Below are 22,824 nucleotides of genomic sequence, written 5' to 3'. Positions count from 1 at the left end.
ACAATGCACCCAGTAACGCATATTATCACAATAAAATTCATCACGATAACGATACAGTATTGTCCACCTCTTCTTTGAATAATGTGCTAGATTTGGTTCCGCAGCCCGTTTGCACCTTTGAGAAGCAACAAATATTAGTTTCAGCCAGATGATAGTCATGCTGCGTATTTTATATTGTTGAATATACAGGGTGAATCAAAAAGATTCATCCGATTTCAAAGCACAATATTTTTACAACCATGATGCGAATAGGAACCAATCATAATCCAACTGAAAGAGGGGGTCATAGAGTTTCTGCCTATCAGTGGAAGACGGCTCCTTCAGTCTGAGAGGAGATGAGACCCCTGAGCAGTGAAGCTCCAACAGCTCAGAGCGTTCGCCGTTGGTTCCACAACACTGGACGATCTCCGAAATCGCACTGAAAGAGCCGTGAGTGCAGTGACACCCGACATGCTCAATCCAGTATGGGATGAGTTTGACTGTGGTGTTGATGTTGTCTGTACAGCTGGAGGAGGTTCAGACTGAGACCTTGTACAATTACATAATAAACTGTGAAATCAATCAGTTTTAAATCAGATTAATCTTTTTAAATCAGTATTATGTATTATTCACAGCTGGCTGTATGCTGGTGATGACAGTGTGGTGATGGTAAGAGCTGAACTTGTGGAGCTGTAAGACAGTAAAGAGCAGCGTTATGAAAATATTAGTATGTTTTAGTGTTCTGACCGTTTTAGGTTCTGCTGAGTGGAGTGAGCTGATCTGAGGGGCCCATGCATGACATTTTCAGAGGGCCCAAAATTCCTGCCGGCGCCTCTGCGGCACAGAATGTCTGGCTGTCGCTGCCGAAACATACTATGGGGGGAGGGCGGGGTTCTCTGAGCTGACTGTGATTCTGCTCTGTGATTGGTGGGAGGGAAGAAGAGAGATGATGTTTTTGGTTAAAACTATTTTTCCCACCCACTGGTGCCTGGTGACTTAATCAGAAAGCACAACATCGTTTAGACGCAAATAAAACTCATTAAATTATACGAATTTTGAAGATGCTTATGACCAGCGACCTGAACAAACACGGTTTAAAAAGGTCAGTTTTGATTTCTGATTGAATGTAAGGCTGATATGTCTCTTCTGATTGGCTGAACCAGCTCTCCTTATACAATATGAATGGGTGTGGTCAACCACTGTACATTCTTACAAAAGATAGTTCTTCAAGGGTTCTTTAATAAAGAAAATCGTTCTATACAGAACCATGAACACTCAAAGAACCATTTGCATGATTAAAGTGTTCTTTGCATCATGAAGGCGTTCTACAGACTGATGGAGAATGTGCTGAAGATGGTTCTGTATAGAACCTTTTTGAAAATGGTTTCATGTAGCACCCAAAAGGGTTCTTCTGTTGTTACAATCTTGACATCATAACATAGAGGAACCATTTTGGGTGCTATATAGAACCCTTTTCAAAAAGGACCATCTACAGAACATTTTCCATCAATCTAACGTTTCTGATGCAAATGAGGTTTTTGAGTGTTTGATTCAAAATAAAACCATTGTCTTTACTAAAGAACCCTTGAAGAACCATCTTTTTTTTTATTATTATTATTTAGTCGTATCCAATTCCTCCCACTATTTCTGACTCCCTCAGTCACATGATACCCCCAGCGCTAGGAGAGTGAAGACCAACAGGCCTCCTCCGAGTTCTGCGAAGCTCCACCGCATCTTTTCAAACGTCACTGTTCAGCCGAACGCGCTCTGAGGAGACGCTAACCTCCAGATCAGTTACGCCACCTAACAGACGCCTGCGCTGACTAGCATCACACTGAGTGATGGGTGGGAGATGGGGGGCCGTCCTGCCCACCCAGAGAGAGCGAGGACAACCGTGCTCTCTTGGACTCCCGACCACAGACGACAGTACCATCACCAGGGATCAAACTCACGATCTCCTGATGACAGAGACAACACTTAGACAGGAGCCCCAAGAACCATCTTTTTAAGCTGAAGTGGTAGATCTGGAATCGTGTTAACAGTGACCCCAGAATGAGCTGCTGTGTTAAACCTTTTTATATTCTTCTCACTCAGTAATGAAGCTTCCATCAGTTTTAACGACAAATATCTTACATAGTGCAGCTTTAAACCGAGACCAACGTTTATCTGTATCATAGACAGACAGATTTTTCTACTCTACCTTACACTCTAATTTTTGACATATCTTCTTACAGACAGTTGCCATGACAACAGTGACAAAATGCCGTTTTAATTAGTTGGTCCCAAGAAGGGGGGAACAAACTGGTGCTCCAGCAGGTGACTGTATCAGAGGGCCCAGCAGCAGAGATGGACTGATAAGGCTTTGATTGAGGAAGGCGAGGATGCATGTAGCTAAAGCCAAAGACGCTCGTTTCTCCTGCTGCAGAGTGAGAAGTGACCTCTAAATCTGCCTTCAGGAGAGCGCTAGGAACTCGAGCTGGCAGCCGGAGCAGCTGACACACAAAAAATAATAATAAATAAAACAGCCGACTGCTGGAAGGCAGGCTCATAAATCAGCTAGCAGCGCTCCAGCTCTGTGGCTAGTGGCCTACTTTCCTGTCAGGAAGCCCTAGTTTAAAAACAGAGAAGCTTCTTGTTCTCCATGTGTTTGGGACGTGGCATCACCGGCACAGCAATTGTCACGCGTCACAAAGATGGTCAAGTGGCAGCATTAGGGGATTTTCTTCCTTTCTCTTTCTTCTTCTTCTGAAATTCCATTTGATTGCTCAGGATTAGTCGGCGCTAAATCCGCGCCGGTGAGCTTTCAGAGAGCCTGAGCAGAGCTCACCTCCCTCATCTCTTCATCCGCCCTATTTCACCCCAATCCTGTTTGTTCTTCGACCCATGTGGGGGCCCAGATCCACACAGCCCTGCAGTCTAGCTTGAAGGGGAATTCCACCAAATTTTCAAAAGTCTCTCCATAACTCAGGGTGTGAGATGTAAACAGAGCGGTTTGGTGTGAAATGGTTCGGATCTCTTTACAGTGGTGGTGATAGGAACCAGGGGTCGCCATGACTACAACACAAATATAGACATTTTATTTACTATCCAGAACCACCAGTGAACCTACACGATTCTTCTGAGGATTAGTTTTATTTTTGTAATGTAGATGGACTATTTTTGCCTTATAACACCCTTCATGTCCTCCATCATGAACAGATTAAAGTGCATTTTAGACCAAAACTTTATTACAAAACTACCATAAAACAGTGTCTCAGTCATCAGGCAGTGAATTCATAACCATTTCATGTAGGAACTTTCTGTGAGGGAGCTTTTAGAGGTGGACGTCTGGTTCCTATCACCACCACTGTGAACAGTTCTGACTCGGTAAGTTTATCTAGAACAGAGCGTTTCACACCAAACCACTCTGAACCACTCTGAACTGCTCTGCTTACATCTTAACCAGTTAATTATGTAGAAATTGTGAAAAATTGGTGGAGTTCCCCTTTAATCATATATTGATGTTAGCCAGGCCTGAACCCTCTGGAACACTTCATTATCCTCCTCAGTCCTGAGACACTTAACAAACAAATAACGCTTTGTTATGAAACAGGTTCTCTGCTACACACACAATAACAGAATATGGGAATCAACTCTCTAAAAAGATGGTTCTTCAAGGGTTCTTTAGTGAAGTAAATGGTTCTAGATAGAATCATGAGCACTAAATTAACCCTTAACATGCTGGTTCTTAGCATCATGAAATGGTTCTTCAGATTCATGGAAAATGTGCTGTAGATGGTTCTTCTGTTGTTATAGGCTTGACATTGAAACAATAGCAGAACCCTTTTTGGTGCTATATAGAACTATAACACATTCTCCATCAGTCTGAAGAACGCTTTCACCATGCATAGAACAGTTTAGTCATGCAAAGGGTTGTTTGAGAGTTCATGGTTCTATACAGAACCACCATCTTTTACTACAGAACCCTTGAAGAACCATCTTTTTAAGAGTGTATACTCTATATTTGGACTTGGACTAAAATGTGAGAGTTTTTCTAATAATTAATATATTTGTAAATTTATTATCACCAACATAAAACAGAGCCAATAATGATCCGTTCTGTGTTCACTGTTTGTGAGGCTGCATGAGAAGAGTATGAACTGCTTGGACTTCTGCATGAACTGCTCCTAAAATATTAAATACTCTTCTTCATTTTTATGTCATAATAATAAACAAAGCTTTTTAACGTAAAGCATCATCACTGGTTCACATTACTAAATCTACTGTGAGCAAGTGGCTTAAAAAGTCAAGGAAACAGGCAGAAACACTGCATAAGCAATATTACATATATTTATTTGTAATTTTACCCCAATTTTTAAAAGATTTCTGAAATAAATACAGAATGAATTAGAAACAGGGTTTTATTTTGTTCACCTTGTGGAAGTGGTGAGCGTCTTGCTCGCCAGCTGCCATGTTTGATTTTGTTTATGATGAGATAAACAAAGAAAACGTTCTTTTAACCCCTTAAAATCTCAGTCTTATTACATACTAAGGCTTATTATTCAGTAACTACAGGGTCTTCAATGCAAACTGGCTGAGCTGAGTTGTGTAGAAACATGTAAAGGTGAGTGTGGTGACGTACCTGCTTCAGTAGAGCCAGAACACCTGGACAAAATGTCCAGTGTAGTGGATGTTTGGCATGAGGAGGTGCACCACCATTCAGTGATGTTGAGGTCTGGACTGGGGTGGTCAGTCCATTCAGCTTCTTTGTCTGATGTCTGTCTCCTTTTCTCAGTGAGAGCTGAGCTGGTTTGTGCCGTAGGAGCAGCGTGTGGGTGCAGCGTTTCGTACTGTAAGCTTTAATCACTGAATTTCTTTGTCTTTAACGAAAATACGCTTTTTTCTTTAAATTTAGTGTTGTATTCCTGAACAAGGGATAATAAAAGACATGAAACTTAAGAATCTTCACCATGTTATCATAAGAAAAGCAGGGAGAGCTCCCCTAACTGGATGATGAGGTCTGGACTCTGGGGTGGTCCGTCCATCGTTCAGCTTCTGTGTTTGATGTGTCCGTCTCCTTTTCTCAGTGAGGTTCTTCTTGACAGCTACACATCCTTTCAGACCCACAGCGCTGAGTCGTCTTCTCACAGTGGAAGGATGGACAGAAACACCTGTGGATGTTTTCAGATCTGATCAGCTTGATTTTCTCCTCTCTCTCAGAGATGAAAGCTTTAAGTGCTGTTTATCTGATGGGGGCAGTTTTGGGGTCTGCCAGCTCTTCCAGGTGGTTGTTAGGAGACACATTATATCTGACCTCATCATTAATATCTCCTGAAAAATTAAGAATTTGTTCTTAATGGATGTTTTGGCGAGAAATCAAATCAAGGGTGACTTGACTTTTGCAGGAATCTGTTTCTGTCCTCAGTGAAGCTGTTAGTGGTTTAAGTTTAGTTTGGTGTGAAGTTCATTGGCAGGTGAACTGGTTTGGTTTCTTGGTTAACCATTATGAATTTCCTTAGTTGGAATTTAATATCCGCGTTTCAATGACTTCATTCCTTTAAGCAGATGTCCTTGGCTTTTCTTAACATGAGTCAGAGTTGCTGCTGGAGCACTCAGAGCCAGTGTGGGTCACGCCGAGGCCGAAGCTTCCCTATAATCTCACATCATGCGTGTTTCTAGTGGTCACCTCCTTATCAAATGCTAATGTTTTTCATTGCTGTCATGTTTCACCTTCCTCTGTCTCTCTGTTTCTCCCTGCAGCTGCTCAGAAAAAGACACATAGGAAATGATATCGTCACCATCGTGTTTCAGGAGCCGGGAGCCCTGCCCTTCACCCCTAAAAACATTCGCTCCCACTTCCAGCACGTATTCGTCATCGTCAAAGTCCACAATCCATGCACTGAAAATGTCTGCTACAGGTGAGCTGACAGGTGGACATTCTGACAGATTTGTAGAGGGAAGAAAGGCTCAGTGTGTGTCTAACATCTGCCTCAGCTGGTTCACAGAGAGTCTCCACACGAGAATTTAGCAGAGTCTGACCGAGATCACCATCACTGATAAACACTGACCAGCCATGGCATTAAAACACCTTGTTTCTACACTCACTGTCCACTTTATCAGCTCCACTGACCATATAGTTTCACTTTGTAGAACTTCAGCAGCACTGGTTATTCAAGGGTTCTTTAGTAAAGAAAATGGTTCTAGATAGAATCCTAAACACTCAAAGAACGCTTTGCATGATTTAAAGGGTTCTTCAGATTGATGGAGAATGTGCTGTAGATGGTTTTATATACAACCTTTTTGGAAGGAGTTCTAAATAGGTTCTATTGTAACGAGCTTGACATCTTATGTTTTGGTGCTATATAGAACCCTTTTCAAAAAGGTTCTAGAAAGAACTGTCTACAGCACGTTGTCCATCAACCATTTGATGATGCAAAAAAACCTTTAATCATGCAATGGGTTCTTTTAGTGTTCATGATTCTATATAGAACCATTTTCGTTACTAAAGAACCCTTGAAGAACCATAATTTTTAAAAGAGTGTACAATATCAAAGCTTGACATGGTTTCAGTAGCAGTACCATTTTTGGTGCTACATAGAACCATATACCACTCATTCTCCATCAATGTGAAGAATAATTTCACTATTTAATGATGCAAGGGTTCTTTGAGTGTTCTTGGTTCTGTATAGAACTGTTGTTTGCTAAGAAACCCTTGAAGAACCATCTTTTTTGTGAGAGTGTGTGACAGTAAAACGAGTTTGAATGGCTCATGGTTCTCTCTTTTATCCTGCGGTGCTGATGAAGACGTCAGACTGATGTGATGTACGTTGTTGATGGTGATCTTTGGCAGATCCAGTTAAAATCATGTGTAGAAAGTGATGTTCCAGCTGAGTCTCCAGCAGAAGATTGGATCAAATTGGCAGATGATTTAATTGAATCAAAAGCATTTGTCTTTAATTGGCCTTCGTTAAAGTACTGGAGAGATATAAAGGAACAGCTGAAGAGCTTAAAGTCTCTTAGCTTAACTACAGTTAAATCATGCTTGTTTTGGTTACCAGTGTAAAGGGGGAACCCTTGTTCCTTGTTTGGCTGTTCTGGATTGATAATTAGTATAAATTCTAAAGTTCCACCTGTGTTCCCTTTCCCTGGCAGCGTGGCTGTATCTAGATCGAAAGATGTGCCTCCATTTGGTCCTCCTATTCCTAAAGGTGTGACCTTCCCAAAGTCGGCGGTCTTCAGGGACTTCCTGCTGGCCAAGGTGATCAACGGTGAGAACGCGGCACACAAGTCGGAGAAGTTTCGTGCCATGGCAACACGCACACGCCAAGAGTACCTTAAAGACCTCGCGGAGAACTTCGCGAGCACAGCCACGGTGGACTCGGCCGTGAAGTTCAGCTTCATCACGCTGGGCGCCAAGAAGAAGGAGCGCATCAAGCCGAGGAAGGACGCGCACCTCCAGAGCGTAGGAGCCGTGACGTGGAGCGTGGTGGCGCGCGACTTCGGCCAGTCGGCGGACGTGGAGTGCCTGCTCGGCATCTCCAACGAGTTCATCGTGCTCGTTGAGGAGGAGTCCAAGAACGTGGTCTTCAACTGCTCCTGCCGGGACGTGATCGGCTGGACCTCCGGCGTCATGAGCATCAAGATTTTCTACGAGCGCGGTGAATGTGTGATGCTCTCGGCGCAGGACAACTGCGGAGAGGACATCAGAGAAATCGTCCAGCGGCTTGAGGTGAGCATCACCAAATCATACTTGTTTCTCAGATCAGATCTTCTGAGGCGATGAAACAAATGAACCAACTCTCTTTTCTAAGTTTGTCCCAAACAGGAACGTCATTCCTGCGTTTATCTCGGTTCTGTTGTTTCGTTGCTCCTCCAGCTCTGCACTGTATACCTTTACTTTAATCAGAGCTCATGCTGTTCTAATCAGCCTAAATCAAAACACTCCGGTTCTTTTCCTCCCTGGAGGGAAGAAGGAAGCTGGGTCCGTTTTTGGTGAGCTGATCCTGGGAAAGATCTAATCATTCCCACACTGCCACTTCAGCTGGGACGTCTTCTTTGGTCGGGGTCTCAGGGGCTTATTGAAGCAGAGAGTAGACGGGTTGTAATTAAGGATTAAGTCGGATCTCTTGCGGGTCTGCTCGCTGTGACTGCCGTACCTGCAACTTGTGAACTTCTTAGAGAGCGACCGAATCACATCTGCGCTTTCTAATTGGTTCTCCGTAAGCCTCTGGAAATCTACCATAAGCTTCTTACCAGATTCCCCTGCAGGATCAGATAGCATGACAGCCGGAGATGTTGGACCTGCGCTGGTGTAATGGAGCACCTGGCTGTGGCTCTTCATCGCTCTTGTTGTGACTCTTATGAGTGCAGTAAGCTCGTTTTCAGTGGGGACACATGATGATATCAGAGTCATATCAGGATCAGCAGGTATTTGCCTAAAAAGAGAGAGAGTCCGCGTTGGACAGGAGTCTGGATTTTTCACTGATGTGTGATGTTGTGCTTAGTGAACTCCAGAAGAGCAGAGTGTTCAGGTAATGTTGAGTTACTGCACTAAAATGATCTGTGCTTTGTTTATTTTAGTGCATTTATAACTATACTAATAAACATGTTATTTCTCTGTGATGCTGATTCAGGTAGATTTGGTCCAATTTCTACTTTTTTATAAATATTTCTGTAACAGAATTGGCAGATATGTCCATACAATTTCCACATATTGTAATCGGCCCCAGTTCCCATATCAGTGCATCCCTAGGCCTGTGATCTGGTTACCGTGGTAACAGCCCACACTAACGGTGAAAACTCCACCAGTTTAAAAATTCCATGCAAATTATAGAAAGACACTGATATTCTGACATGTGATCATAGCTGAACTGTTAATCATGTTGGTGATGTGATCGTTATTATCACAGTCATTGTAATATAGATGAGGCTGTTCTGCTGAGCTGAGCTGGTTGAACACACTCGGTGCTGCAGGCTGCAGATATCAGGCCTACAGAAATCCGCCTGTATGTTACAGTGAGTGTTTCAAATCAGATCACATCACGTTTATTGTCACATCACATTTACACAAATGGAGCCCCCTTATATCTATGTATATATATACACCGACTCTGAATATACACATATACACAATATACATATATATACATAATATAGTATTGCACTATTCCAATACAGTACAGTAATAAGTTATGAAATGAGACTATGAAATGTACTGTTGTACACATTCCGTATGTGCAGTTTCCTCAGACCACAGGCCACATTTTATTTTATTTTTTCCAGATTTGTTAAATTCTGTAAATTAATAGTAATTGTGTATTAAATTGTGCAGAAGTGTGTTCTCTATAGAGGATGTGTTAACATATTTTAGGTTTTGACACAGTTCCTAACTCTGAAGTGAGACAGTTTTGAGACAGTTCCTAACTCTAAAGTGAGACAGATTTGAGATGGTTCCTAACTCTGAAGGGAGGTGGTTTTGAGACGGTTCCTAACTCTGAAGGGAGGTGGTTTTGAGACGGTTCCTAACTCTGAAGTGAGATGGTTCCTAACTCTAAAGTGAGACAGATTTGAGATGGTTCCTAACTCTGAAGGGAGGTGGTTTTGAGATGGTTCCTAACTCTGAAGTGAGACGGTTTTGAGACGGTTCCTAACTCTGAAGGGAGGTGGTTTTGAGATGGTTCCTAACTCTGAAGTGAGACAGTTTTGAGACGGTTCCTAACTCTGAAGTGAGACAGTTTTGAGACGGTTCCTAACTCTAAAGTGAGACAGATTTGAGCTGGTTCCTAACTCTGAAGTGAGGTGGTTTTGAGACGGTTCCTAACTCTGAAGTGAGGTGGTTTTGAGACGGTTCCTAACTCTGAAGTGAAATGGTTCCTAACTCTAAAGTGAGACAGTTTTAAGGCACAGGCCTCACAGTCTCACTCCTTAAACTCCTGCTGAGCTGACTCCTCTGTCTGGTTTAGAACGCGTCCTGGGTCTGAGGAATGGTTTGTAAGAGTGTTTCAGGGCTTCTTCTGCCACTTCCTCCACCGGCTGTGGTGTTTCCTGAATAATGGCTTGTCAAGTGTGTTTGTGTGAGAAGTAAATTCTTATTTAAAACATTTTTGCTGTTTTTGGCCAGTCTCGTCCAGTCAGACGTCTCTTAGGTTTATTCTGACCTCTCTGTGGTTTTAAGCTGATGTATCTTGCCTGCGGCTCTCCGCTGCTGGCTGCTCCTCGCTGTGGAGAGTCGGCATGAGAGATTCTCCCGATGAGAGGCTGTGGCTGTCCTGTGGTCACGGGAGATTCACCCAAAATTGCACGCTTCAGTATGAACTGAATGTACGATATGTCATTTACTTTCCGCTCTGTTATGATAGCAGAGCTGTTGATTTGTCTGAGTTATGAATGGAGCTTCTCTTCATTTCACTTTCAGTTCAGCTGCTTCCGTTTTTTCTCCTATTCGGTTACATTTTCACAGCTGTGGAGATCCAGTTGTGTATTTCTGAGACAACCACAAACTGAGGTGCGCTCTCTCTCTCTCTCTCTCTCTCTCTCTCTCTGTCTGTCTCTCTCTCTCTCTCTCTCTCTCTCTCTGTCTCTCTCTCTGTCTCTCTCTCTCTCTCTCTCTCTCTCTCTCTCTCTCTCTCTCTCTCCCTCTCTCTCTGTCTCTCTCTCTCTCTCTCTCTCCCTCTCTCTCTGTCTGTCTGTCTCTCTCTCTCTCTCTCTCTCTGTCTGTGTCTCTCTCTCTCTCTCTCTCTCTCTCTCTCTCTGTCTGTGTCTCTCTCTCTCTCTCTCTCTCTCTCTCTCTCTCTCTCTGTCTCTCTCTCTCTCCCTCCCTCTCTCTCTCTCTCTCTTGCGCGCTCTCTCTCTCTCTCTCTCTCTCTCTCTCTCTCTCTCTCTTGCACTCTCTCTCTCTTGCACTCTCTCTCTCTCTGTCTCTCTCTGTCTCTATCTTTCTCTCTCTCTCTCTCTCTCTCTCTCTCTCTCTCTCTCTCTCTCTCTCTCTCTCCCTCCCCCACCTGCTGTTTTCCCCCAGCCTGAGTTACAGTGTTTTCTGAATGTCTGAGTGAGAGGCTGTGTTGTACATGTTATATTTCATCTTTAATAGTTTATTCCCATTTTAACACAGCTAACTAGTGACCGTTACTGTGTCCAGACCTGCTTTCTGCTATACTGTACACACTAAACCAATGAATGACTCTTCTAATGGTGGCGTACTTGTTTTGGCGTACTGTTAAGTACTGTACTGTGTGGTTTTTGGCCTGTTGCTTGTTGTAGGAAATGTGCCAGCATGACTGTCTGCCAATACAGTGAGATCATTTTACTCAATAAAATTACTTAAAACAAGTAAACAAGTCTAATAAATAAGTTAAATAATCTTATAATAAACTCACAACAGTGTCAAAATGAGAAATATTAGATATATTGAATAGATTTAAGACAGTTTCACTTGCCAAGACACCATTTATTGCTGCGCAAACTGTTTGAAGTGTCAATTTTACCATTTTCAACCTAAATAGTTGGTGCATCCTCACAGTAACAGTGTAAAAAAGCAAACATACACTGTAAGATTGTTCATCTTTCTAGACATGTTTTACTTGTTTTCAGTCATTTTATCTGGTGAAACTGTCTGATTTCATTGGCAGATAATTTTATTTGTTTTGAGAAATAATTATACAAATTATAATTATACAAATTATAAATAAACAAGTACAATGTACAGTCTGCCAATGACATAAGACACTTCCACCACAGATAATGACTGAAAACAAGTAAAAAAGTCTAGAAAGTAGTCAAATTAGCTCATAATACTCTTACAAAAGTCTCATAATAAGACAAATTCGATATTGACTCAATTGAAGATGTTTTCACTCGCTGAGGTTTCATTTTTTTGCAGGGCAGAAACATTTGTGAACCTTTATAATATAGTCATGTGTGTAGACAGTGTGAATGTCCACTGAACCTCTCTAAAGCTTTATGGTACACTGTTCTGCAGTTTGGATGCAGAGGGCGAAGGCTGCCTCCCCTAATTTATTTTAGGGGACTTTAAGAATGTCTACCAGACTCACTGTGGAGGACCTGAGAGCTCCTTAAGGGGCACGAAAGGACAGAGACTAAGGGGTTTATATACAAGCAGGCAGACTTTAAAATCAGTTCCATAAGATACATTGAGCCAGCGCAGTGTAGCTAGAACAGGAGTGATGCTCTTTTCCTAGTTTGGGTTAAAATTCTGGCAGCAGATTCTGAATCAGAATGACTTTTTTGGGGGACGAGTAAACAGAGCACTACGGTAGTCCAGTCTACTCAAAATAAAGGCGCGAACGAGCTTCTCTGCGTCCCGTTGAGTTAAAAACATTGGCGATGTTTCTTACTTAACTCAGAGTCTTAAACTCAGGTTGAGACCTCGGCGTCTCAGCGTCACCTTTGCCAGCTGTGCCGGCTGTGTGGCAGGATGCGCCGGGCTGTGTGGGCGACTCCAGGACAGCAGGATCTCTCTGAGGATTACCTGGCTGTCCTCGCTGAGTGGGATTAGTCTTATTCTGGCCTCATTTTTGCGCAGGCACGGCGCAGACGCAGCCCCACAGCTGGAGCTCAGAGCTCCCACAGCAGATGTTCCTCATTCAGCCCAGGAGCCGAACAGCGCCGTTATGAAACGCTCCAATGTCACCTGTCTGCGCGGTCGGGAGGAGACGGAGGAAGGGATTAGAGGTCGCTGTGTTCTCGGGATGTGGACACTAACACAGAGCTGAAATTGTGGTGGAGCGGTGGGCTCGGCTTTATGAGGGTCTGTTGTTTTCTTCAGGCTGAAAGCAGAAAGACTCTGTAAACATTACAGACCAGCCCGCTAAATTAAAGCCAGGCCTGGCCTTTACTACACACCATGAATCAGTGAAACTCTGCACCAGCGAATGTGCCAGATATCCACTAAACTCTGCTCTCAGGGCAGCAGTGGGCAGTCGGGCCAAAAATTTAAATCACACTATAATTAAGATTACTGGTTGTTTCGGTGTAAATCATGGTATAGAGTATTTGTGTATATTTTCTTCAAAATATACTTTTTGTAGTGGTGTATTATTCTGGACTTCCCTTCACTTTTAATAAGAGCCATATTCAACACCTGAATTCAACAGTGAATCTAAAATATTTTTATTCTGTAAAAACAGAAATGATTAGTATACAGTCAGATGCCAGTTTTGCTCTCTAACTGTAAGGAGCTGAACGTGTGTCTGTTTACTAGGAGGAATAACTTTAGCGCACTTGGCTGAAACTGGAAACTGGAGACTGAAACTGGAGACTGAAACTGGAAACTTAAACAGTGTTTCAGTGGATCACTAAAATGTTAAGGTCATAAAATGTCTTGTTTTTTGTTATTGGAGGTCTTACATTGAGGGGGTGTCCAGGCGCTCTTCAGTGGATTCAGTATCCGCTAAAACATCCTGCCTTAACTCCCTGTAATCAGCCAGGAAGTCTGAACTGTCCAAAAAAGTGTTTCACACTGCAGATGAACTGAACCATGGGTGCAGCTCTTTTTTGGTCTTTTGGTCCAGACCAAGGCCTGAGGCACCTTCACACCTGCTATTCTGATTTGGACCAAGCTGAGAGGTCTGAAGGTCCAAACCAAACAAGTTGGTGTGAAAGCACCCAGAATGTCTACAGTGTGAAACTACTTTAAGGTGAAAACATGAAAACTTTGCTGTTTGTTAAAAACGTCATTTATTGTGCAGCCTCATCTTTTCCAGTCGGTTTCAGTAGAACAGACGTCAACACTGGCCGTATTGGAGTTTGCTGTGCTGAGGTCTTAAAGTATTGAAAAGAAGTGAATTTCAGTTTAAACCTGTGCAGCACGGCTGATCTGGGGCAGCTCTTCTCTAAACGCTGAGGTCGTGACGATGAGAGTTTCTCTTCTCCTGGTTCGTGTTGTGTTCTAGCAGGTAACCTTCTGTTCTCTCAGCAGGCCTCCAAACTCAGCATGCTGGAGGTCAGAGCTCAAGCTGAGGCTGTCCTTGTTTCTCCCAGCCGTACGCTTCCTTGGCACGTGTGGTGCTTTGTGACGGACAGACTCGAGCCCACCTCACCTTAGGGACCCTCCAGGCTGCGTCTGTTCGGGCAGCGGAGGAAGATAATGTGATAAGACAAAATGACGTCCTGCGCCTGTGTAACGTCCAGCTGCTCTCCAGAAGGACAGGATACATTAGCATGTGAGATGAGCCAGTGAGGATCAGTGTTGGGATGGATGCTCTCATTAACTATGCTAATCAGACCCTCTGACTCGATTTTCTCCTGTCTGTGATGGTGGGACACGGCGTGGTCTGTGCTGTGTGAGATTCTGTCACTGAGCCCAGAAGCTGTTACCAACTCAGATCTGCTCACATTAGGACACTCGCTCTCAACATCACCTTTAAAACCTTCTTCAGGACGTTATCCGTCTTTAGATACTTACACTGTTAAAAAATGATATTTTAGCAAGTGAAAACGTCTAAAATGTAGTCAATATATCTAATATTTCTCGATATGAGGTTGTTGTAGGAATATTATAAGGTTATGCAGCCTAATTTTACTTAAGTAATTCTTTCTTGTGAAAGTGTCATTTTATTTTCAAGAAATAATGCAGACAATTTTGCTTATTTTGAGAAGTAAAGCTGCCAAAACAAGTAAATCTCCCAATGGAATAAGACACACTAAAAACATGTAAAAAGTCTTGAAATAAGTTAAAGCAATCCTTCAGCAGGTTCTGCAGTGAGGCCAAGTTTTCGTTTCAGTCTTTAGCTTCATGCACAAACAGTTTTATGACTGTAAACGTACATTAATTCATTAGGTTAAGTTTTAGTTCCATCTCTAAGATGGGTGGGTCATTTGTACATGTGCATTTAAACAGTGGATATCAGTCAGTCAGTCTGTGACTCAGTGAGAGACCTCAACTCTTGTAGGCTGACCGGATGATCCAGCAATCAAACTCTGCTGCAGACTTTTGCAAAGTACACTGTTAGTAATAAAGGTTCTGTGCAGGTACAGTTCTGGTTCATCAAGGTACAAACAGTGTAAATGTTCCCTCAAAGCTCCAACAGTGGTTTTAAGGTCTGATTGTGAACCTTAAATAAGTTTCTCCAGGTGAAAAGTTCGTATTTGTACCTTTTCATAACCGAATGTTTTAAACAGAACAGTAAAATAAAAGCCTGGAGACGAGACGGGGTGTGTGGAGTCAGTACAGCTTAGAACATATCATTCAGTGGATTATGGTTCAGTTATGTTCCCTGACTAAAGGTACTGAGATGGAGCCTTGAGGGTTCCACCCCAGTGACAGTTTAGGACCTTTATCTCTGAGAGTACTAGTTTTGAAAACATATTTTTATATATGTGTTGACCCTCTCCGCTCACTTTTAAACAGCTGTAGATGATGTGATTGCTGAATAGAAGAAGAAAAGCCGGTAACACTTTCTATGAATGTCACCTTTGTAAGCATCTATAAACACATTTATAACATGTTATAATGTATTCATAAGGCATTATAAACATGGTTATAAATATTTATAAAAAAGAATTACACTGAATTACACTTTATAGCCATGTTTATTGTACATTATGAATTGTTAATATAATGCATTATAAATAGTGTTAATAACATGTTATAATGTCAGTGCCAAAGAAGTCAGTCCCAGCTTGGAGAGCGTAAAGACAAATACCAAGCTAACGGTGGTGAACATTACCTTTCCCACATTGGGTAAAACACTGATGGCAGCTCTAGTTTAAACTCTGACATTTGAAGCCTGTAATGTGCTTTACTGTGAATGTTTTAGTGTTTCAGTAAATCCTTCAGTAAATACTTCAACTTGAAGCCTCACTCTGAACACTGGAGGAGGCTTTAGTACAGTACGCTTCACTTTACTTAGAGCGGACAAATACGACTTATGAGCTCTTATAATTTGTTATGAACAGTACTTATAATGTATTATGTTAACAATTCATAATGCACAATAAACATGGCTATAACATATAATGCATTTTTATAAATATTTATAGCTATGTTTATAATGCCTTATGAATGCATTATAACATGTTATGAATGTGTTTATAGATGCTTACAAAGGTGACATTCATAGAAAGTGTTACCGAAAAGCCCAGTGGCCAGTTAGTCGTAAGCATGTTCTTCTTCTGTGTGTTTTGTAGCCGTCACAGTCCCCTCACCGTCACGGTTACTGATTAAAGTGAGGTTTTAATTGATCACTGTCAACAATGAAAGTTCAAACCTGTCATATATTCAACAAGTGCATTTTAGTTTGTGTGTCAGTTTATTTATTCACATGATTTCAATAATAAACTTTAGCAGTCATTTTATATGAAGCAAAGGTAAAAATGAATAGATCAATAATAAAAACAGAGAGGTCAGTGATGAAGATGGTTAGGCCAGTGCTAGAAGTGGATGGACCAATGATGAAGATGGTAAGGCCAGTGACAAAAATGGACAGGTCTCATGGTCAGCCACGCTAAGTCACCCTATGGCCGAAGATCAGGAAGTCATAACTATTCATTCAGTCTTCCCGCTGTTTCAAATGCAGTTCTGTATTCATTCATGTAGCCAGTTCAAGTTCTTTGGTTCAGATCCAATATATATGTAAATCAGCTGGTGTTAAGCTGCTGTTAATCTGTCTGTGCAGCTTTACAGTTCATGAAGGCCTGTCTTAGTACGGGTTATGATAACGTTTGATTCCCTCTGATTAGTTTCATTAGTTTCCTTCGTATCTATGAGTGTGCAGTGTGCAGTGTACAGTGACTTGACCCTCTCTGACGGTCTCAGTCCATTAGAGTAAAGGGTTTAAGGGGGATCAAACCTCCACTGAGCTAATTACTGACCTGCTCCCAGTTCCCACACCTTCAGACTCCCATGCTCCTCCTGGCCTGGCCTTGAGAATCAGTTCAAACGCAGCTTAGCCGTTCTCTGCAATTTGAGGGGCAGAATTTATCATTTTATATTGGAAATTACACAGTCGCACTCATTTACACTGGACTAATGTCTGATTTCATAAATACGTTCACGTCTGGAACTGAATCAGATGAGTTCATCAGTGCTGCTAAAATAAATAATTAATGTGGCATAATCGGGGGGATTGTTTAGATGTGGGTTACTGTAATATTTGGCTTTGTAAACTGCTTTTAACATAATTGGGTTTGTATGGTACATAATGGTTGAAGGTAGTGTGTGTTTTTGCAGTTTGGGTTGTTTTTGTTGTTTGGTTGTTTAAACAGCAGCTGCTGGCAGTTCCTGGTGGTTGGTAAGGTGTTGGTAGGTTGCTGCTGTGGTGTCTCAGGTGCTTCCAGGAGGAACAGCAGATTGAGGTGGTTGCAACTGCAACAACTAACTTAGACACCTTATCGACCACCTAGCAAGCGCCTGAGGTAGTTGCTAGGGTGTTGGTAGGTTGGTGTTATGGTACCTCAGGCACTTGCTAGGTGGTCGATAAGGTGTCTGAGGTAGTTGTTGCAGTTGCAGTGCCACTATGCAGTTGTTGTGGTATTCCGGCTGGTTGCTAAGACAGTTGTTAGTTGGTTCCTAATTATTTAAGTTGTTGCTAATTATTTTTGGGTGGTTGCTATGATATTTTAGGTGGTTGCTCAGCGGTTGCTATCACATCCAAGGTGTTTGTCAGGCGAATTTAGTTTTCTGTTTAGTTCAGGGCTGCCCAGAGTGTTGTTCACTGGCACAGAGGACATTTGCTTTCACCCGCCAGAAACTTGATCCTCTCACCCAGTGAGATACATATTTTATACTATATTTAATAACTGAGAATTTCCCCTCTGTGGGAATAATAAAGGATTATCTTATTATGAAATTCTTATTTTCCTTTAAAATTGTATTTTTCTAAAGATTTTATTAACAAAATGTAGTGTTAAACATCATTTTTGAAATCTTGAATTGAAATCTCCCTACCTTCTTTATTTGTATACTGTTTTTCTTTGCACTTCGGGCCCCCTAGACAAAAAGTTTGTGCACCAGTAGGCTTAGCTTAGTTCTAATTTTTGAACTGTACTTGCACACAGAGGCCTCCGCATTTAACCCATCCGTGCAGTGAGACACCACATACACACTAGCGAACACACACTAGGGGACAGTGAGCACACTTGCCCGGAGCGCTGGGCAGCCCTATCCACAGCGCACAGGGAGCAGTTAGGGGTTAGGTGTCTTGCTCAAGGGCACTTCAGTCACGTACTGTCGGCTCAGGGGATCAAAACGGCGACCTTCCGGTCACAAGGCTGGTTCCCTAACCTCCAGCCCACGACTGCCCCCTAGTAGTAAAGCATTACTGCTCAGATAATTGTTTAAATGTTTCTGTCACACACGAAGCTGAGCTGATGTTTTTGAAAGCTGAATGTATTACATGAAAATTGATTGCACATGTTTTGCGTTAGAAAGTGAAGCTTATTGCCATAAAGGCCCCATTAGTTGTACATTATCTGTGCTCATTGATCTGAGAGCTGTACGTTGTGAGCAGCAAGGCTGTAATGATCTGAGTAATGAGCGTCTCCTCCACAGTCTCCTCTCCTCTGTCTGCAGCTCTGTTGACTCTGCTGTTTGCCCTCTCGTTGGTTTCCATATGTGGGGCTCTTTGGATTAAGGAAACATAAACTCGTGCTTCCGACTGTGTTTGGATTCGGATGTTGCTGGGCGTTCTGTTTTTGGCTCTCCATCTCTTGTGGCCTTTTTGAGATGCTCTTGTGTATCTATACTTCCTTCCACCAACACCACAGGCAGATGTGAAGAGCTCCGCTTCCTTATATAGGAAACTCTTTCTTGACTCCACATGACCTCCTTGTTCAAAGACTTGATCCCTCACCTTGTTTCCTTTTCCTCTGTCCCTCTGGAGCTGTTGGTCTTCTGTGTGTTCTTACTCCTCTGTTTTTGTGTGTGTGTGTGTGTGTGTGTGTGTGTGTGTGTGTGTGTGGTCAGATCGTCACAAGAGGCTGCGAGACGGTGGAGATGACGTTGCGGCGGAACAGCCTGGGGCAGCTGGGCTTCCATGTGAACTTTGAGGGTATAGTGGCCGACGTGGAGGCCTTCGGCTTCGCCTGGAAAGCGGGTCTGCGGCAGGGCAGCCGGCTGGTGGAGATCTGCAAGGTGGCCGTGGCGACGCTCACTCATGAGCAGATGATCGACCTGCTGCGCACTTCCGTCACGGTCAAGGTGGTGGTCATCCAGCCTCATGAGGACGGTGCACCCAGAAGGTACTTCATTCTTGTTCTGTCCTCTTTGTTCTCTCTCATGTTCTTCTCAGTTCTGTGTTCTCTCTGTGTGCATGTCTGGTGGATGTTGGAACTTGTTCAGCACAGAAACGAGCCAGGATTGCCTGGAATTAATAAATGGCTCATTCAGGAAGTGGACAATGTTGACACTAGCGGTAATTTGAGAGCAGTGAATCATCTGCCATGTGGACCAGCACCCACGCACTGGGCTCTTAATAAGGGTCCAAGGGGTCAATAGGTTGGTGTCCCTTCTAGGGCTGAACAATTTTGGGAAAATATCTATTTGTGATTTTTCTTGCTGCTATTATGACTGATTTTAATTGTGATTATTACATAGAAATTGAGGCTCAGGCCATAAAAAACAGCTAATCTTTTTCTGGTTGGAGGATTGAACCTGAACGTAGTGCGGCAACCTGCCAGTTAGTTGTGTTTGTGATGTCACAGCAGACAGGCATTTGATTTGATTTGATTGGACTCATCTACAGGCAGCGTACAAGCTCTGTGTTATTAGGTTGATTTTCCACACTTAAAACGTCTTTAGATGTTTTGGATTATGCTCTTCTGATTTGAAAATTGCACTCTTTCAAATTGCGGTTTTGATATAAAAATGATTCGTCTTTCAGCACTAGGCTCTCCAGCTACTCAGACCCACAAGAAGAGTCCGTTTGGCTGCAAGGGGGCGCTGTAGCAAAGCATCAAACTTTCGAGTCCATTTCTCCTGCATTGTATATCGAAGAGACGAAATTCTTTTTTCCTCCTTAAATCTTTATCCCACAAAAACCTCGAGCCTCAGCCCTGCCCACTCACTTTTGAGTGCAAACTGTTCTCTGGCTTTTTGCTTGATCTGTACAAATTACATTTTCAAATCATAAGAAATTGAACTTTTAAAAAAAATCTTCCAATCCGCCAATCAAATACAGGGGCAGAGCTATTTCTTGGAAGAACACACAGTTGCACATTAGTTTGAAAAACACACTTTTAAACTAGTCCTGTGATTTGCATCTGATCATCTCCAAATGTGTCGAGTCTGTAAGCAAACTATTATGAAAATGTTGACTTTTTCACGCAGTGTTGGTGGAATGTCACAGTCCAAGTTGGCTACAACTTGAACATACTTTGCCTGACTTGGCATGGTACGCATAGTCCAAATCTGCCTCCGGGGGGCGCTGCATTTCGGAAACATGTTTAAATTAAGCAGAATTAAAATATTTCTTGCTCTGTTTAAATTAAAGCTACATAAAGGGTTTCAAATTGTCTGAACAACCTTGCAAACAGATATTCTTTTATATTCACAGAGATTCTTTTATATCCACCCCTTTTATTTGACTTATTTTATATTTTATATTTTTATATTATCAGTTGAAATTATTTTATAGTTTAATTTTCTATTTTTACTCTTTTTAATAATTTTAAATTATATAGTCTTTCTTTTAATGTCTTGCATTTTATGCTTTACATTATTCTATATTTTTGCTTTATTCCTAGTTTAATCTTTTTTTGTTTACACACTGTTAGGATTGCTACCCAATTTTGTTGTACCCTGTGCAATGACAAAGAATCTTGAACATCTTTTAATCAGTTGTATAAGCTACCATCATCTGTTGTCATGATTACAAAATTTACTCACTGCTTTATGTTGACTATAACAGTAATTATAATGTTGGGGCCTACCTGTGAAATAGTGCTTGGACCCCACAGATTGCCGCTCGTGACTACATTTCCCATATTGCTTGTAAATGAAATGCCCCAGGTTACTCTTATATACATGTATTGTACATGAAACATGTGCTGATTCATTTAAGTGTGACCTGCTAAAACTAAAGCGTTTAGCAAGCTCATGAATCATCGGTTGCCTTCCAGGAAAAAATCCACCCAATCACAGAATCCTAGCAGTGAGCGCAGCATTGAGGTCATCCAGAGCTGTTAAATCTGCCACATTTGCCTTCCTGTGGTCACTTTCATAAAACATCTGAAGCCAGTTTTGGATTTTACCTAAAATGAGCTGCACAAAAGTGTAAAAAAACAAAATAGTAAATTGAGTTTTAGACCCTCAGCATGTCAGTCTGGACTTAAGATAAATACTTAAGATGTTTTATGCAACTGGCCACTGATCCTTAAGCGTCTGTGTGTTTATACTTAGTGATTAACGAAAGAAATAATGAGCTGATAAAGACCCGGTTCTGCAAATCACATATTACATTCTACCTGTTGACTCTGTTCTACTAAATTCAGTAGCAGTTTAGTACGAGGGTTCTGTTCTGTTCTGCATGATTAATGTCACTGATACGTTCTATACTCACTATTTCTGATTTTATCAATGATATGGATAATGATTTTGATTATAAAGCTGCATTTTTCAGGTTGTTCAAGTTTTACGCACCTCCTATGGAGTTAAATTTGTGCCAAAAGATTCTCCATCAGTCTGAAGAACCATTTAAGCGTACAAAGGGTTCTTTGGGTGTTCATGGTTGTTTATAGAGCCATTTTCTTTACTGAAGAACCCTTCAAGAACTGTCCTTTTTAAGAGTGTAGAAACATGAGCACTCAAAGAACCCTTTGCCTGATGATGGTTCTTCGCATGGTGAAGTTGTTCTTCAGATTGATAGAGAATGTGTTGTATATGGTTCCGTATAGCACCAAAATTAGTTCTGCTATCTTTACGATACAGGCTTATAACAATAGCATTGAGTAACACTCAAAAGTTTCAAATAAACGGATAAAATTCACAAGCAAAATATTGAGCCTCAAAATGTCCAAAATATGTTGCAAAAGCAAATAATGAGAGTTAAATCCAACGAATGAGGATTTCTCCTCATTTTCAGTCATTCTGATATGCGTTTATTTCTCATTTTGCCAGTTTTTGCTTTAATATTTTTCTGTTTGCTGATTTTGCTGATAATATTTTTTGCTCTTCGCTCTTTTGCTTCTGAAATATTTTTGAACAGTGGGCGGGGCTTAGAAGACATGTGCATTCTCTATATTATTTAAAACTTTCTGAAACTCCTCACGTTCTGACCAGGCGTGAGATTGATTGATTGTACAGATATGCAGAGGTGAAAATGATGAATAGCAAAACAGTCGGTGAGATTTGCGTGTCAGGCTTCTCTGAGTGTCTGAGGGGTCTAGATGAGCCAAGACTCGACCCACACTGTCGGCTTTCAGCTGACGGAGATGCTGTGAGCGTTGTGTGTGTGTGTGTGTGTGTGTGTGTGTGTGTGTGTGTGTGTGTGTGTGTGTTCGAGTGTTTGTATGGTTATAAGCGCTCTCAGACTGACGCGGCTCTACGGCTGAGGGAGCTCACCAGCTGGGCCGGGCGGAACCTTCAGCTAGACAGCGTTCCACACACTGTTCTGCTGACAGAATCAGTACAGAGCGCCTGATTAATGGTTCTTTCTGACTCACTATGAAAGTAGTTTGTGTCTTTATCTCTCTGGTCTGGCCAGTTTGTGATGGTGTCTGTTCTCCCATTCAGACTCGGTCAGGACGTTAGTGAGAGAGTCAGCGTTATTTCTGACAGTAATGGATCAACATGTAAACAGCTTGAGGGAGAAAGCGAGAAACTGTCTGTTTATTTTGTCTTTAAAACCATCTCCTGTGCTTCACTGTGTCAGTCAAGGTTCGTCTGTCAGGCTTCACTTCATTCACCTCTCA

At 42.0% G+C, this 22,824-nt stretch overlaps 1 protein-coding gene across 1 annotated transcript in view; it reads left to right on the top strand.

The window, feature by feature from the left end:
* LOC118810079 (signal-induced proliferation-associated 1-like protein 2) overlaps positions 1–22,824 on the top strand; it is a 183,621-nt gene that overhangs the window by 94,305 nt on the left and 66,492 nt on the right. The window contains exons 7-9 of the mRNA XM_036573604.1: positions 5,719–5,876; positions 7,111–7,687; positions 18,881–19,155. Coding sequence (XP_036429497.1) covers positions 5,719–5,876; positions 7,111–7,687; positions 18,881–19,155 — 1,010 coding nt within the window. The remainder of the gene's footprint in view (positions 1–5,718; positions 5,877–7,110; positions 7,688–18,880; positions 19,156–22,824) is intronic.

Source organism: Colossoma macropomum, unplaced genomic scaffold, assembly GCF_904425465.1.
Source record: "Colossoma macropomum unplaced genomic scaffold, Colossoma_macropomum, whole genome shotgun sequence".
Classification (NCBI taxonomy): domain Eukaryota; kingdom Metazoa; phylum Chordata; class Actinopteri; order Characiformes; family Serrasalmidae; genus Colossoma; species Colossoma macropomum.
Note: the sequence above shows the minus strand (reverse complement) of the source record. Positions and strands in the feature narration are given on the sequence as shown.